Raw genomic sequence first — 13,216 nt, 5'->3', positions numbered from 1 at the left:
AGAAAAACCATGTAACCAGTTTCGAGTAGCAACAAGTGTTTGGACATTTTCATGGTGGATGCAACTTCTATACTTAGTGATTTCCTAAAAAACTTTAAATAGATTTTGAGTTTGGATCTCTTTATTTTAAATTTTAATATTATATTATATTTTTTAATTAATTTTTATTGGCCCACAGGTTTGCCCTACCTATATTTCGCAAGCCCTACAAATCAGCAGACTTATTTAGGCCGGGCTAAAAAGCCAGTTAGGCCAGGCCGGCCCAACATGCCTAGCCCATATTGACGGCTCTACATAAAAGATAGAATTAATTGGAGAAATAATATCAACTTTGTAATACAATTGGCTATAACTTCAATATAGTATTACTAAACACTGTACCAAATCGAAGTTTAATTTACGGAATTTCGATTCACTAAACACTGTACCAAATCAAAGTTTAATTTACGGATTACTGAATCGAAATTTTAAATTTTGATATTTGGTATCTATTTTTAACTACCAATTACCTAATTATTGAACCCAAAATTTGAGAATCCCAAATTAAATACCGTACGCCATGGAAATTATTTAATAAGAAGTGCTACTTTCAACTATGACTCAAATTCATAAGACCTCTGATTAAGAAAAAAATTGTGTCATCCTCTGATTAATATAAAACGCTTGTGACAAAATTAATTTTTACCATAGTAGAAATTATGGAGTTGGCTAATTTCGTAGACCGTACGCAACCTCTCATTTCCAACTTCCTATATATACCGCAACCCTAAAATATATTTGATTCGTTAGTAATCTCTATCTCAAATTAAACACACTCATGACTCACCTAACAGACTGAGTCAGAGAATCTACCTAATATCAAATCTCCAAGTCGCAATATTTTAATCCCAAAAAAGACTTTTGATCACTATTTTTGCAGGGTTTGGAGACTATAATACAGTATTAATTTAATGCTAACATCATTGAATTTCAAAGCTTAATCTTCTATATAATATATGTTTGTTTCTCCACTCATCGCTCGAATTGGATCCAGTTCAATCCGAAGCTTGTCGAATTTCAGGTGAAGTTCCTCATCTTTTATGTATGTATATTACTAGTAGTGTGGGTGATTATTTTTGGGAGTAATTGAAGTAATTTTGCAGAACCAAGTGCTTGAAGCAATTGCACATGGCCCAACCACCGATCCTGGCGTTAGCAATTCCATCGGATACCGGTCGTGTCCTCAGCATTCAGTCGCATACTGTTCAGGTACCCCTGTTTTTTCCTGGCTTGGTCATCAATAAGTGCCCCCTCGATCCCAATTTTAGTTGGAGTGAGTAGACTAGCATTTGCTCAGATTTTATGACACGAGAGTTTGAACAACTAGCTAATGTGCTATGTAGACTAATTATAGTTAGCAGCTCTTTAAATAGGTGAAATAGTTTAGGATACGGATAGACAATGACGGAGCTAGTATTTTTAATAAGGGGTTCAAAATATGAAGAAGTACACATACGAACTAATCGAAGGGGGTTCAACATCTACTGTATATACATAATTTTTTTTTTTAACCATGTATAAATAGTAATATTTTCCGCCGAAGGGGTTCATCACATACTGCTGGCTCCGCCCCTGCTGATAGAAACTTCCACCTTGTTTTCAGTGGTAGACTGGTAGTATTCAGGATTTTCACTTAAGGGTTCGAAAAAGAAAGAAAGTAGTGTCCTGCTATTTGAACTTGGAACCTCATGGTGATTTTTGACCTTCTAAACCACTGAGTCAACCTTTAGTCTTGTATTGAGGGGATTTTAAAATCTATACATATGCACTAAAATTTTGAAACACACCTTATATGTAATGTAATTTTTTGCCGAGAGGGCGAGGGTTTGCCCCCTCTTAGATCTGCCCCCGCTTGTTTTGTACAAATACCTGTCTGTGCAAGTACTGAGTGTTGAAGTATGTCCTGCACGAGTATCATAGCTTGCATTGCAGCACATGCTACCAGTCGTGAGGCCAATTTTTGTACTTCCTGATATCTTCTGCACTTGAGATGATTACTTAATTTTGTACAGTGCATGCTATGTGAACTAAAAGTTTCAATGTGAATATGTATCTACTATTTGTCTTGATAAGTATACATGATTAAGATTGTTACCTGATGAGCGCAAAATCATAGTATAAACCGAACGCTTTGCTAGCCAAGGATAGGATAGTATTAACATTGTATCAACATGGATTGGTTCTAATAATAAATCAAACAACTTGCTAACAATTATTCAGGGGATAGAAACTTGAATTTATTGTGGTTGAAAACTACGATTAACGACTAATAATGTAAATTAAGACTAGTGATCACAAGAGCAATGATTACTACAGGTGCAAGACAATAATTTGGATGTGATTTTGTTCAATATACACGTTTAGTCCTATCGATTCTCACGAATTCGATAGTTAATTAGAGTAGTCTTAAGGTTGAAATTTTTCTTTGTATTAAATCTAAACTTTAAATGAGAAACTAATTAAAGCACATTGAATTTAGATATGCACAAACACGGGTAAGGTTTAATCTTAGGAAAAAATGTCTTTCAAATATTTTTTCCTCTTGGTTCAATCAACGATTTCAACAAGCTCTTTAAGTTACTTGAAAGAAATAATAAATCAAATTAATCAAGTTAGTGCAGAGATATTCACTAATTCATTCCTCTTTCGATTAAATAAAATAATGAACAAAGCCATAATTTAATTCAACCCCAATATCGAGTTCAAGCATAAAAATGAGAATTAAAATCCACAATAATTTATGAATACACCATGTCTGTCAAAACCCTACAGCAAGCTACTCCATAATAATAGGAAAGAACATAGAAGAAGCAGAATGAGGAAACAATACAATCAATGATTAATCCGATCTGTATTGAATCAAATCGTGATGGGCAGTAGTGAATTCCGGGGTTCCTATGCTCTTTTCTATGCTCCTCCATGCTTCCTTGGTCAAAAGTTCAGTTAAAAGTTAAAACCGTTCTTAGGGTGTATTTTTAGATGTATTTATAGATGTAAGGAAAGTCTCTGCATTGCTAGAATTTGAATGTAATTGGTTACATAGTACAACATAACATAAACTCTAAACCAGTAAAATTCCTCATCTCTGCCACAATAAAGTGAGTTCATCAAAAAGAATCATTTGACATGAAATCTCCTTCTGTATCATTCTTCATTTGACATGGAATCTCTTTCTATTTCATTCTTAGTGATAAGTATGATTTTGGTATTTCGTTAAGTGTTTTTGCTCAAGCACTGAGTAAGCAGTTCCCAGAATGTATTTGATTCTCCACTAATTCAAATGTCAGCATGTTTACAGCTATATGACTTTAGGAGTCATTTGGTCATTCTAGGAGTTTGAGCTGACATCCATTTAGCTCCATATCTTGCAAGGTGTTAATTAACCACCTGCATGGTGGTTGATTTTTTAAATTGAAATGATGCTCACAGAAGAATAGAAACCTTGATCTCTTGTATAATTGTTGTAGTACTTATCATCAAAACTTTACCTTATCAGTAAAAAAAGAAAGGAAGGGAAGGATAGAAAACCTTGATCTTTTAACTATTGACTATGAAATCTTTGTCAAAAATAAAAATAAAAATACTATTGACTATGAGTTTATGATGTTAGATTATTGATACTCTTTTGGTGTTCCTCACACATTATTGTGTATATTAATATTTGATCAGGAGGTTATTTTCCAAATTTTGCTTTTTACTTAGGGATATGTGGGCAACAAGTCAGCAGTATTCCCCCTCCAACTGTTGGGCTATGATGTGGACCCAATCAATTCTGTACAGTTCTCAAATCACACAGGCAAGCTGCTTATATCACTTCATTCAAGAATCTGATGCCTGAAATACGGTGCGAGGTCATCTGTTAACCTGTAAAATCATGTGAACTGGATTATGTTGTGGTTAATTAGCTCGAGAACTCTGCAGGATACCCAACCTTTAAGGGCCAGGTTTTAAATGGAGAGCAGTTGTGGGAATTAATAGAAGGTCTTGAAGCCAATGGTCTATTATATTATACTCATCTGCTGACAGGTACTTTGAATGAGTAAATATCCTGTTCCATAATGTTTTTCTTGACATACATTCATGCTTATGCTTGAAGGCTCTGATACCAGAACTTACAATGTCAACAAACTTTCATATTTAGCAGTTAAAAAAATGTCTTCTGCTCCTCCATTTACAGCTTCCAGTACTTATAAAATGAAATTACAAAAAGAGTTTTGGTTACCTTGCATAGACTAGTTACCTGCTATGTCTTGTGTCAATCCAATTATCCGTCTTGTATTTTGGGCTGCATTTATTTGCCATTATAAGAATTCAGACTACTTTTCAATTTGATCCTTCTTCTTTTCTATTAACAGGTTTTTTTTTTTCTTTTTCTCATTGTTTTCCCTCTTTGTTTGTATGGAATGCATTGTTGGGCTCAGATGCTTATATTGACCAACACTTGTAGGTTATATTGGTTCAGTCTCCTTCTTGAACACAGTACTGAAAGTCGTTGATAAGCTTCGGTCTGTCAACCCCAAACTTAAATTTGGTGAGTATTTCCCCAGGAGCATATTTTTCTGTTGCATTTAGGAAGATAAATTCTTTCCAAATTGCTGCATTTACAGTTTTCCTCATGTAGTCAAGTGTCTCCTTATTTCATTGCCACTATCTTACGGCTTAGGAGAAGGTGAGTTTCAATGTTATAATTGCTGGTGAGGTGTAATGCTATTTTAGATAGATACTAACTAGGCTGTTGTACCAAATTGCTTCTCTTTCTAGATGTATGTAGTTGTACAGATATCTTTCATGTTTGTCCCCCCCAATTCTCTGTATAATTAAGTTTTCTTCGACAGTTTGTGATCCTGTGATGGGTGATGAAGGTAAGCTATATGTTCCTCCAGAGCTGGTGATGGTATACCGTGAGAAGGTAATTCTTTTTAATTTTATTAAAACAACATCAATGTGAATAAGTCGTAACTACCAGTTAGAAGGATCCATCCATAAACATTGTTTTGATCGACCTGGGTTAGAAATGGATGAGGACCCAAACATTTTACTGCTCAGTCACTCAGTATGCTCCTAGCTGCTTTGTTGTGATAACTTCAGCATGTTAAGGGACTGAGCCTGTCTTATTATTAATATTTTCGTTTGCACTGATTTGTGTTTATGTATCTCGTGACAGTATATTGCCCATAACATTATATGACTATCTTACTTGCAAAGGCAATGCGTTTTCTTTATTTAATGTCTTATAGTGGACAATAGACCCTTGTGGTCCAACCCTTCTCCGAACCCTGCGCATAGCGGGAGCTTAGTGCACCAGACTGCCTGTTTAACAAAAATGTTTTATAGCACTATTTTGAGTTTGTGGATCTTTTGACATTTATATTTTGTATCATTATGGAATTTTCTTACTTGCATTGGGTTGGTGAACGTTGATTATAAAACTTGTTATGGATGTGAAAAATCCTCCTTTTCTTCTTTTAATTTTTTGACTAGACAGGCCAACTTAGATCCAATTATATACATGCATTAAGGATCGGAACGTGAGAGTGGCTCCAAATAATGAATTGGTTACTGAATAATGGCTGCATTGGAGCATTTAGTGATGTTGTTTAATTTGTTGTGTTTCTTTAACTAGGTTGTCCCTGTTGCTTCAGTGCTGACGCCTAACCAGTTTGAAGCAGAGCAGTTGACTGGGTCCAGGTAACATTTCTAGGGGCCGTTACTTATCCCTAGAGGAAAATAGCATTTTCAGGGTATTTTAGCTGAATGAAGACACGTAGTCTTATGATGGTAGACTTGATTCTCAAGTGGAATGACATTTGTTTGGGTGAGGTGGGGGTGTGGGAGTATGTCAAAAAGTGTTGATTATAGAGTTATAGGTGTGTAAAATGTGAAAGGTTCCTCTTTTATTTGAAATAGCTATTTGCTGGTTAATCTACTTACTTACTAGACCGTTCATGCGATGCCTCAGGTATTTAAAGGTTTTGGAAGCTTTAACTTGAAGCTTGCTTAAATAATGTATCTTTTCTTGTGAATGCGCATGTTATATGGAAACACAGTTGATTTTGTCTTTCTTCTTAATCTTATCATATAGTTAGAAACTTTTGACGACTAATATCAGTATTATCCTGACTCTTACTAGTTACAATTGACTATTGTTAGTTTTATAATGTTATTGGATGTTGTTAAAGAAGAGTGAAACTTCATTTTGCGAAATAGAGAAGAATGACTTAGGAAGTGTTTGAATTAACTTATTTTTAGGTGCTTTTGGCTTTTAAACACTTTTTTAGTTTTAGAGGCGTTTGGAAAAGTAAAAAAGTGCTTTTAAGCACTCATCTTTAGGCCAGAAAAGTTATAAAATAAGTCAAAAGTACGGTATCCCCTAATTATGGCTTTTAGCTTTTGATGTATAAGTTACTTTTTATAAGCTTATCCAAATGGGGACTTAGAGCCCGTTTGGATTGACTTAAAAAAAGTAACTTTTAAAAAGTAACTTTTTAAAGTGCTGGAACTTATTTTTAAAATAAGTAGTTATGTGTTTGGATAAAAGTGCTGCAGTTGAAAAAAAAGTTGTTGATGTGTTTGGCAAATAAGTGCTGGTAAACACTTTTTTTTATCAAAATGTCTGAAATACCCTTTAAGCTGTTAACATGATAAAAAGTTGATTAATTTAAGGTTTTTATACTTGAAAAAAAAATTAATTTATATTTTACATCCATAAGTAATAATATTTTTCTATCATTCACATATTTCTTTACCACCTTATAAGAGGAATATAAATTCATATTTCAGAAATAATAATAATAAAATAATAATAATAATAATACTAATAATAATAAAATAATAATAATAATAAAATAATAAAATAATAATAATAATAATAAAATAATAATAGTAATAGTAATAGTAATAATAATAATAATAATAAAATAATAAAATAATAAAACAATAATAGTAATAGTAATAGTAATAATAATAATAATAATAATATAATAATAATAATAATAATAATATTTATTATTATTATAATTATAATTATTATTATAATAATAATAATAAAATAATAATAATAATAATAATAATAGTAATAGTAATAGTAATAATACACATAATAATAATAATAATAGTAATAGTAATAGTAATAATAATTATTATAATAATAATAATAAAATAATAATAATAGTAATAGTAATAGTAATAATACACATAATAATAATAATAATAGTAATAGTAATAGTAATAATAATTATTATAATAATAATACACATAATAATAATAATAATAATAGTAATAGTAATAATAATAATAATAATAATTATAATAATAATACACATAATAATAATAATAATAATAGTAATAATAATAATAATAATAATAATAATAATTATAATAATAATAATAATTTAATAATAATAGTAATAGTAATAGTAATAGTAATAGTAATAGTTAGTAATAGTAATAGTAGTAATAGTAGTAATAGTAGTAATAATTATTATAATAATAATAATAAGAATATAATAATAATAATAATAATATAATAAGAATAATAATAATAATAATAATATAATAATAATAATAATTCAATATGGGCAACTTGGAAATTGTATAAAAGAATTAAGGGCAAAAAGGTAATATACTTGGTTAACTTAAAAGTGCTTTTAAGTTTAAAAAAAAAAAGCTCCCCCCCCCTAGCTTTTAGCTTTTAGCTTAAAATAAGTCATTTTTGACTTAAAATAAGTCATTTTGATAATTGCCAAACACTCTAATAAGTCAAAAACTGGCTTTTAAGCCAGTTTGACCAGCTTAAAAGCCCATCCAAACAGGCTCTTAATCTAGTGCTTTTCATTTATTTTCTTGTAATACTTCTGCCTTCTAAGGAAGTTTTTTTTTTTTTTTGTTGTTGACAGTATCACTTCTGAAAAAGATGGGCAAGAAGCTTGCAACATTCTTCATGCTGCTGGGCCATCAAAGGTATCCTGACGTACTTAGAGATCTAAATACTCTTAGAAAGCTTTCTAATGCAGTCATATTTATAGCAAGAACATTTCGCAGGAAAGTTTTCCCGTTGTTTATCTAACTTTTGCAATTACTTTTTCTCCTTAGCGCTTCTCCTTAACCGTAGTGCACTTTTTTTCCCCAATGGTGGTATTCGGATAACTTGTGCACCTCTACTATTCCACCAGGTACCTGCTGCCTCCCACCAACACAGGTACCAGGTAAATCTGCCAAGCAAGGTTTTGAAAGATGGGGAGAATCACCCAGTGTTATTTTACTCTCCACTAAGATTTGAACCCCTAGTTTCTCATGTTTTTTTACCCATTTCATTAATCACTATGACGCACCCTGAGGTGCTCCTTAACCTCAAGGCACATTGCCAGTGAGAATCATCTAACCAAGTAAATCATGCTTTGCCTTGGATTATTGATTTTGGAGCACTTCATGGGAGTCTTCTTGTAGGGAACCTTGTGTAGTAAAAGATGAACATATATCTGATGTTGACTTCCTGTAAGAATTTGCTCCTAAACTCAAAACTCTGTCAATGCTGAATATATGGTCTAGAGGATTGCTGAACTTATCGTCCCACAAAAATTAACTTCAATTGGAATCAAGATTCAGTCCTTATATGTCTTGGCTGATAATTTTGAAGTGGTTTTTGGGTCAACCGCTCTATTCTCCTCAGCAACTGACAAATGAAAATTGAAACATTTTTTGTTTCTGAAGCATGTTAGCTTTTGATCATTTAAATAACTTTCCCTTCCCCTGTCTTTTTGTCTCTTTCTGAAGCTTTCCATGAGTGTGTGAAAATGCCTCCTACACAATTCCATCTTCACATTTTGAGTACCCACTATGTCTTTTCTTCAATTTTGAATTTGGATTACCTTGGAACTTGTGTAGGATGGGTTCACTTTTTGTTATGCTTAATCTCAATTGTTCCTTCCCAAGGCAGAAGGGGGAAGTGGCATTACCTGAAAGAGGTTGATGAGCCTTAAGGGCTGTTACTTAAGCAGCTTGTGGCTCTAATCATTTTTTCCTGGAGCTCATGCTCAATTGTCACTCATTTAAACTTGACTATTCTCTTATCTGGTATGGTGCTCATAGTCTCTAACTCAAACATGAAAAATTACGAAGTTCTAGAAAAAAGCATTTTGGTGTCAGATAAAAGTAGTGATTGGTTTTTAAAAGAGAAGAAAAGGAACAATCAGCAGCTCTGAGTGTTGGATAAAGCTAGTTTTATGCTGGAGTGCTACAATTATACATTTTGTTATCTTTTATGTGGATACGCTAGTCACAGAAGTTCAACTTAGTTCAAGTGAATCTAAATATATATTTTCCTAAAGACAAGTGAATCTAAATAGAGTGCAATATATATTCTGTTTGTGGAATGAAATGGGCCTAAATAGAGCGCAATAGATATAGATGATGCATATAGCCTCCTCCAACTTTTTAGGGACTGAGGAGGAGTTGACTGATTCATTGTAGTTCTATGTATTTTGTATATCTTATCTTTAGTTAACTGTTGATGACATTATCAAAGGGTAAATCAATCATAGTACTATGCTAGTGCTGTTGCCTAGGTGACTGTCCACTGTTAGTTGCATGTTTAAACATTCTTTATATTAAGAAAATGGAATTAATATGAAGGGGAAAAATAGGGAAAATTTATTCCCATTTTTTCATTAAAAGATAAAATGAATTTAGATGCTGTAGTATTGCATTTTTCTATAATATCGTTCAGGCCTTTATGCTTTTTGTTTTGCATGTATTGTATCATTCAGGTCTTTGTGCTCTATGTCATGTCAGGTTGTTATTACTAGCATAAACATTGATGGCACTCTTCTCCTTATTGGCAGTCACCAGAAAGAAAAGGTAAATGTCATGATTGTCTATCATTTTGATATCGGGTACTTTCCTAGAGTGTAGTACTACTTTCATTTTATGGTAAGTCCCAAAAAAATAGTGTCATTTCCTTAAATGAGCAGATTTTAGTACATTTTTAAAGCAAAGGTCTAGTGGATCCAATTTTATTTCTCTCAATACAGTTTTTCCTCTATTGTCTTATCCAACAGCAAAGTTGACATGTGATTCTACATTGTTTCCCAAATAATAACTAAAACTCTCAGAGTTCAACTTTCCCCTCCTAGTGGCTAGTACTCACTGCATTCACTTTTACTTATCCACTTGTACTAAAAATATATGTCCATTTTTACTCGTCCAGTTTAGAAAACCAAGAGATAATTTATCACTCAGTTCCTAATTTACCCTTATTATTAACTATAGTCATTTCACAATGCATTTATCAAAGCATTGAATTTCTTATAGCCAAAGGGGATATAGTAAAATTGTCATTCTATTTATTGCTCCTTAAGGGGTGTGTCAAGTCAATACTTGACAAGTAAAAATGGATGGACAGAGTAATACCAACTAATCGAATTAAAATTGGGATTGAATGGAATATTTCACATTGGATTTCGATTTATCATCTGGTCAGCATTTCATCCTTTCTATGACGTCATGCAAACTGGAAATGAAATTCGCATGTGAACTTTCTTAAGATTGTGATGCAGTTAGTTTATCCCTACTATTACTCCCACGAAACTGGTTAATTCTGAGTTTTAAGCATCACTGTTCTGTTTTTATTTAGGAATGATTCCGCCACTCAGTGTTATTTTCACTAAAAAGTTCCATGATACGGATATCTAATTTGACAGGGTCAATCTCCTGAGCAATTCAAGATTGTGATACCAAAAATTCCTGCATATTTCACGGTATGTGTCTTGCAACTAGATAATTAAAGAAGTTTGACTTTGGAAGGAAATTTTTTTGCTTCGATTTCCTCGAAATTATTGTATCGCATAAATTAGTGCTTTGCTGTTATAATTGATACAGGTTATAAAGATTTTCCTTTTCTGGGGTTCAAAGAGAAACATTCCCACATAGATTACAAGTAATGTCATCAACATGTTTATCATTTTTCTCTTGTGGGGTAAGGTCCATGGAGAAACATTGAAACGACATTTGTTACTTTGCAAAAATCTGAGCATCCAATCCAAAAATTTGAGTCAATCATTGGAGCGGCCAAGACTCTTATAAACTCCTTTGAAGTCTAGACAATTTATGTGGGATGATGTGTTACTCAATATCCTCTTGCACATGTAACTTGGTCTTACACTTCACAAGTGAATTTTAATGCGTACTTAGGGGTGCAGAAGGGACGTTCCAATTCTGTCATGATGTGAAAGATATGCGCATCCAACCCAACACCTCTAAACAATGGGTAGAACGTAATTCTCTCGGAAGCCCGTACATAATCCATGTATACAATTAGTAACTCCACACTTCCAACTTCTTAATTTGTCAAAAATCCTATGTATGAAACTTTAGTTTTTCCAAGCATTCTTTCATTGTTTAGGAGTTCAATGCTTGTTCTTTTAGTTATTGGGCGATGTGAGCTCCGTCTAAGAGGGAGGAAGGGAAAGAGAGCTGGCACCGGCAGCTATGCATCTAGTTATTAGATACATCTTATTCTGTTGGTGTCCAACATGATAAATCCTGCTAATTAGTTATACAAGGATTATTCCTATTTATTAAATGGTATCAGGATACCACTCAATTTTCATATTGAATGACAAGGCTGGTGGGTGTGCACTTTTTACAACAATGTAGAAATCCCAGAAATTGTTTTTGGGTTCTTAGTTTAATGCTCATTCACCTGTATCAGTTTCTCAATACATATTAGCCCTGGTAAATTTACTCAATATACATTGCATGCTTGCAGGGAACGGGGGATTTAACGACTGCTTTGTTGCTTGGATGGAGCAATGTAATGTTTGACTCACTTAAGACAAAGTCTGAGCTTTATTTTCCACAATAATCTGCTCTGATCTTAATTTTTTATCTCATACAGAAATATCCCAATGACCTCGACAAAGCGGCAGAGCTTGCTGTCTCAAGTGTACAGGTACTAGTGTGCAACCTGTTGTTTGTGTACATCCACTCATGTAATGTCTTGAACGTGGAAACTGAATCAGCATGTTGAATAGGTTATTATGACAGCATCCAACTAGTTTGATTGCATTGTCATGATTTGGGAGTTTGTTTCATAAACCTATGCTAATATCCAGGAGCTTGTTGTAAACAGCCATGAGCATCCTGCCGGACTGAACAAAAATATAGGCACATGCTTTTTTATACTTGAAGGTTAAAACAGCGGCTTGTCTTGACTTGTGCCAAGAACAATTATAATGTGTTTTCTAATTATTATTTTTTTGGATTTTGATGCAACGTAGTAGTATTTAGTCAAAATTTGGGTAGTGTACACAGTGCACATTCAACTGTCCAGAATTTTCATGCTTGTGACGAACATTAGTTGCTTGCTCTTTTTCTTAAATCAACCAATTTTGTTGCTTGATGCAGGCACTTTTATTGAGAACACTAGCAGATTATCAAAAGGCTGGCTATGACTGCCAATCAAGCAGTTTGGAAATTCGGTTGATCCAGAGCCTGGATGACATCCGCAACCCAGAAGTTAAATATAGAGCTAAAAGATACAACTAAGATTCTGTTGTGGTCTGGTCTATTTATTCCTTTAGGATAGTCTCAGTAGAATGAAACAGTTTCATTTGTACACAATATAAATAGAGTGGACCATTTAGCTCTTGTTGCTGAGACGGTCATATCCCCCATTAACTTATAATTAGATAGCAACAGATAGTACTGAGAAGAGCATTCTGGGAAAAGAGGGTATGGCAATCGTTATATTCATTTTGCTATTCCCTTTCTCCTTCATTTGTTTGTGCTTTATCTTTTTGGCTATTCTGTGCTTCGCAAAACTTGAAAGGGGCAACACTTGTATACATTATCTTACCTAAAAATTGAAAGAAAAATTACAGGGACATGTTTTGGTATTTTTTTAATTATATAGATACCTTGCTCCGTTCTTGTAGGCTCTTGGATCAACGAACTGAGGCACGAGTACACAATCATTTCCCATGTTATGGTGGGTTTGATCAACATCGACCATCACTCCATTAGAAAGTAGAGAAGACCACCAAAGTCGCCTAGTTTGGGGTAGAGTGTAGACCTTCCACTTTGGCACACTCAAACAGGTCGAGTAGAACCTCTCTCATTAAGTGGAGTTCAGCACAATTACACACAAGTTGAGACGACTCTACCTGAGCTTTCTTATCTA

The 13,216-nt window shown here is 33.3% G+C and overlaps 1 protein-coding gene across 2 annotated transcripts in view; it reads left to right on the top strand.

Annotated features, from left to right (window-relative positions):
- LOC125822773 (pyridoxal kinase) overlaps positions 1–12,804 on the top strand; it is a 28,420-nt gene extending 15,616 nt beyond the window's left edge. Inside the window, exons 2-14 of one of the 2 annotated variants that reach the window (XM_049502230.1) lie at positions 994–1,060; positions 1,143–1,248; positions 3,742–3,835; positions 3,961–4,065; positions 4,487–4,570; positions 4,875–4,948; positions 5,663–5,727; positions 7,935–7,998; positions 9,829–9,894; positions 10,737–10,793; positions 11,804–11,848; positions 11,933–11,986; positions 12,442–12,804. In XM_049502230.1, coding sequence (XP_049358187.1) covers positions 996–1,060; positions 1,143–1,248; positions 3,742–3,835; positions 3,961–4,065; positions 4,487–4,570; positions 4,875–4,948; positions 5,663–5,727; positions 7,935–7,998; positions 9,829–9,894; positions 10,737–10,793; positions 11,804–11,848; positions 11,933–11,986; positions 12,442–12,582 — 1,020 coding nt within the window. In that variant the 5' untranslated portion in view covers positions 994–995 and the 3' untranslated portion in view covers positions 12,583–12,804. Of the gene's footprint in view, positions 1–993; positions 1,064–1,142; positions 1,249–3,741; positions 3,836–3,960; positions 4,066–4,486; positions 4,571–4,874; positions 4,949–5,662; positions 5,728–7,934; positions 7,999–9,828; positions 9,895–10,736; positions 10,794–11,803; positions 11,849–11,932; positions 11,987–12,441 lie in introns of those variants that run through there. The other variant, XM_049502231.1, reaches the window with a different exon arrangement.
- The last annotated feature ends 412 nt before the right edge of the window (positions 12,805–13,216 follow it).

Source organism: Solanum verrucosum, unplaced genomic scaffold (genome assembly GCF_900185275.1).
Source record: "Solanum verrucosum unplaced genomic scaffold, falcon-dt-bn FXZP01000103.1, whole genome shotgun sequence".
Classification (NCBI taxonomy): Eukaryota; Viridiplantae; Streptophyta; class Magnoliopsida; order Solanales; family Solanaceae; genus Solanum; species Solanum verrucosum.
The sequence above is the reverse complement of the archived record's forward strand: the minus strand, read 5'-3'. Positions and strand labels throughout refer to the sequence as shown.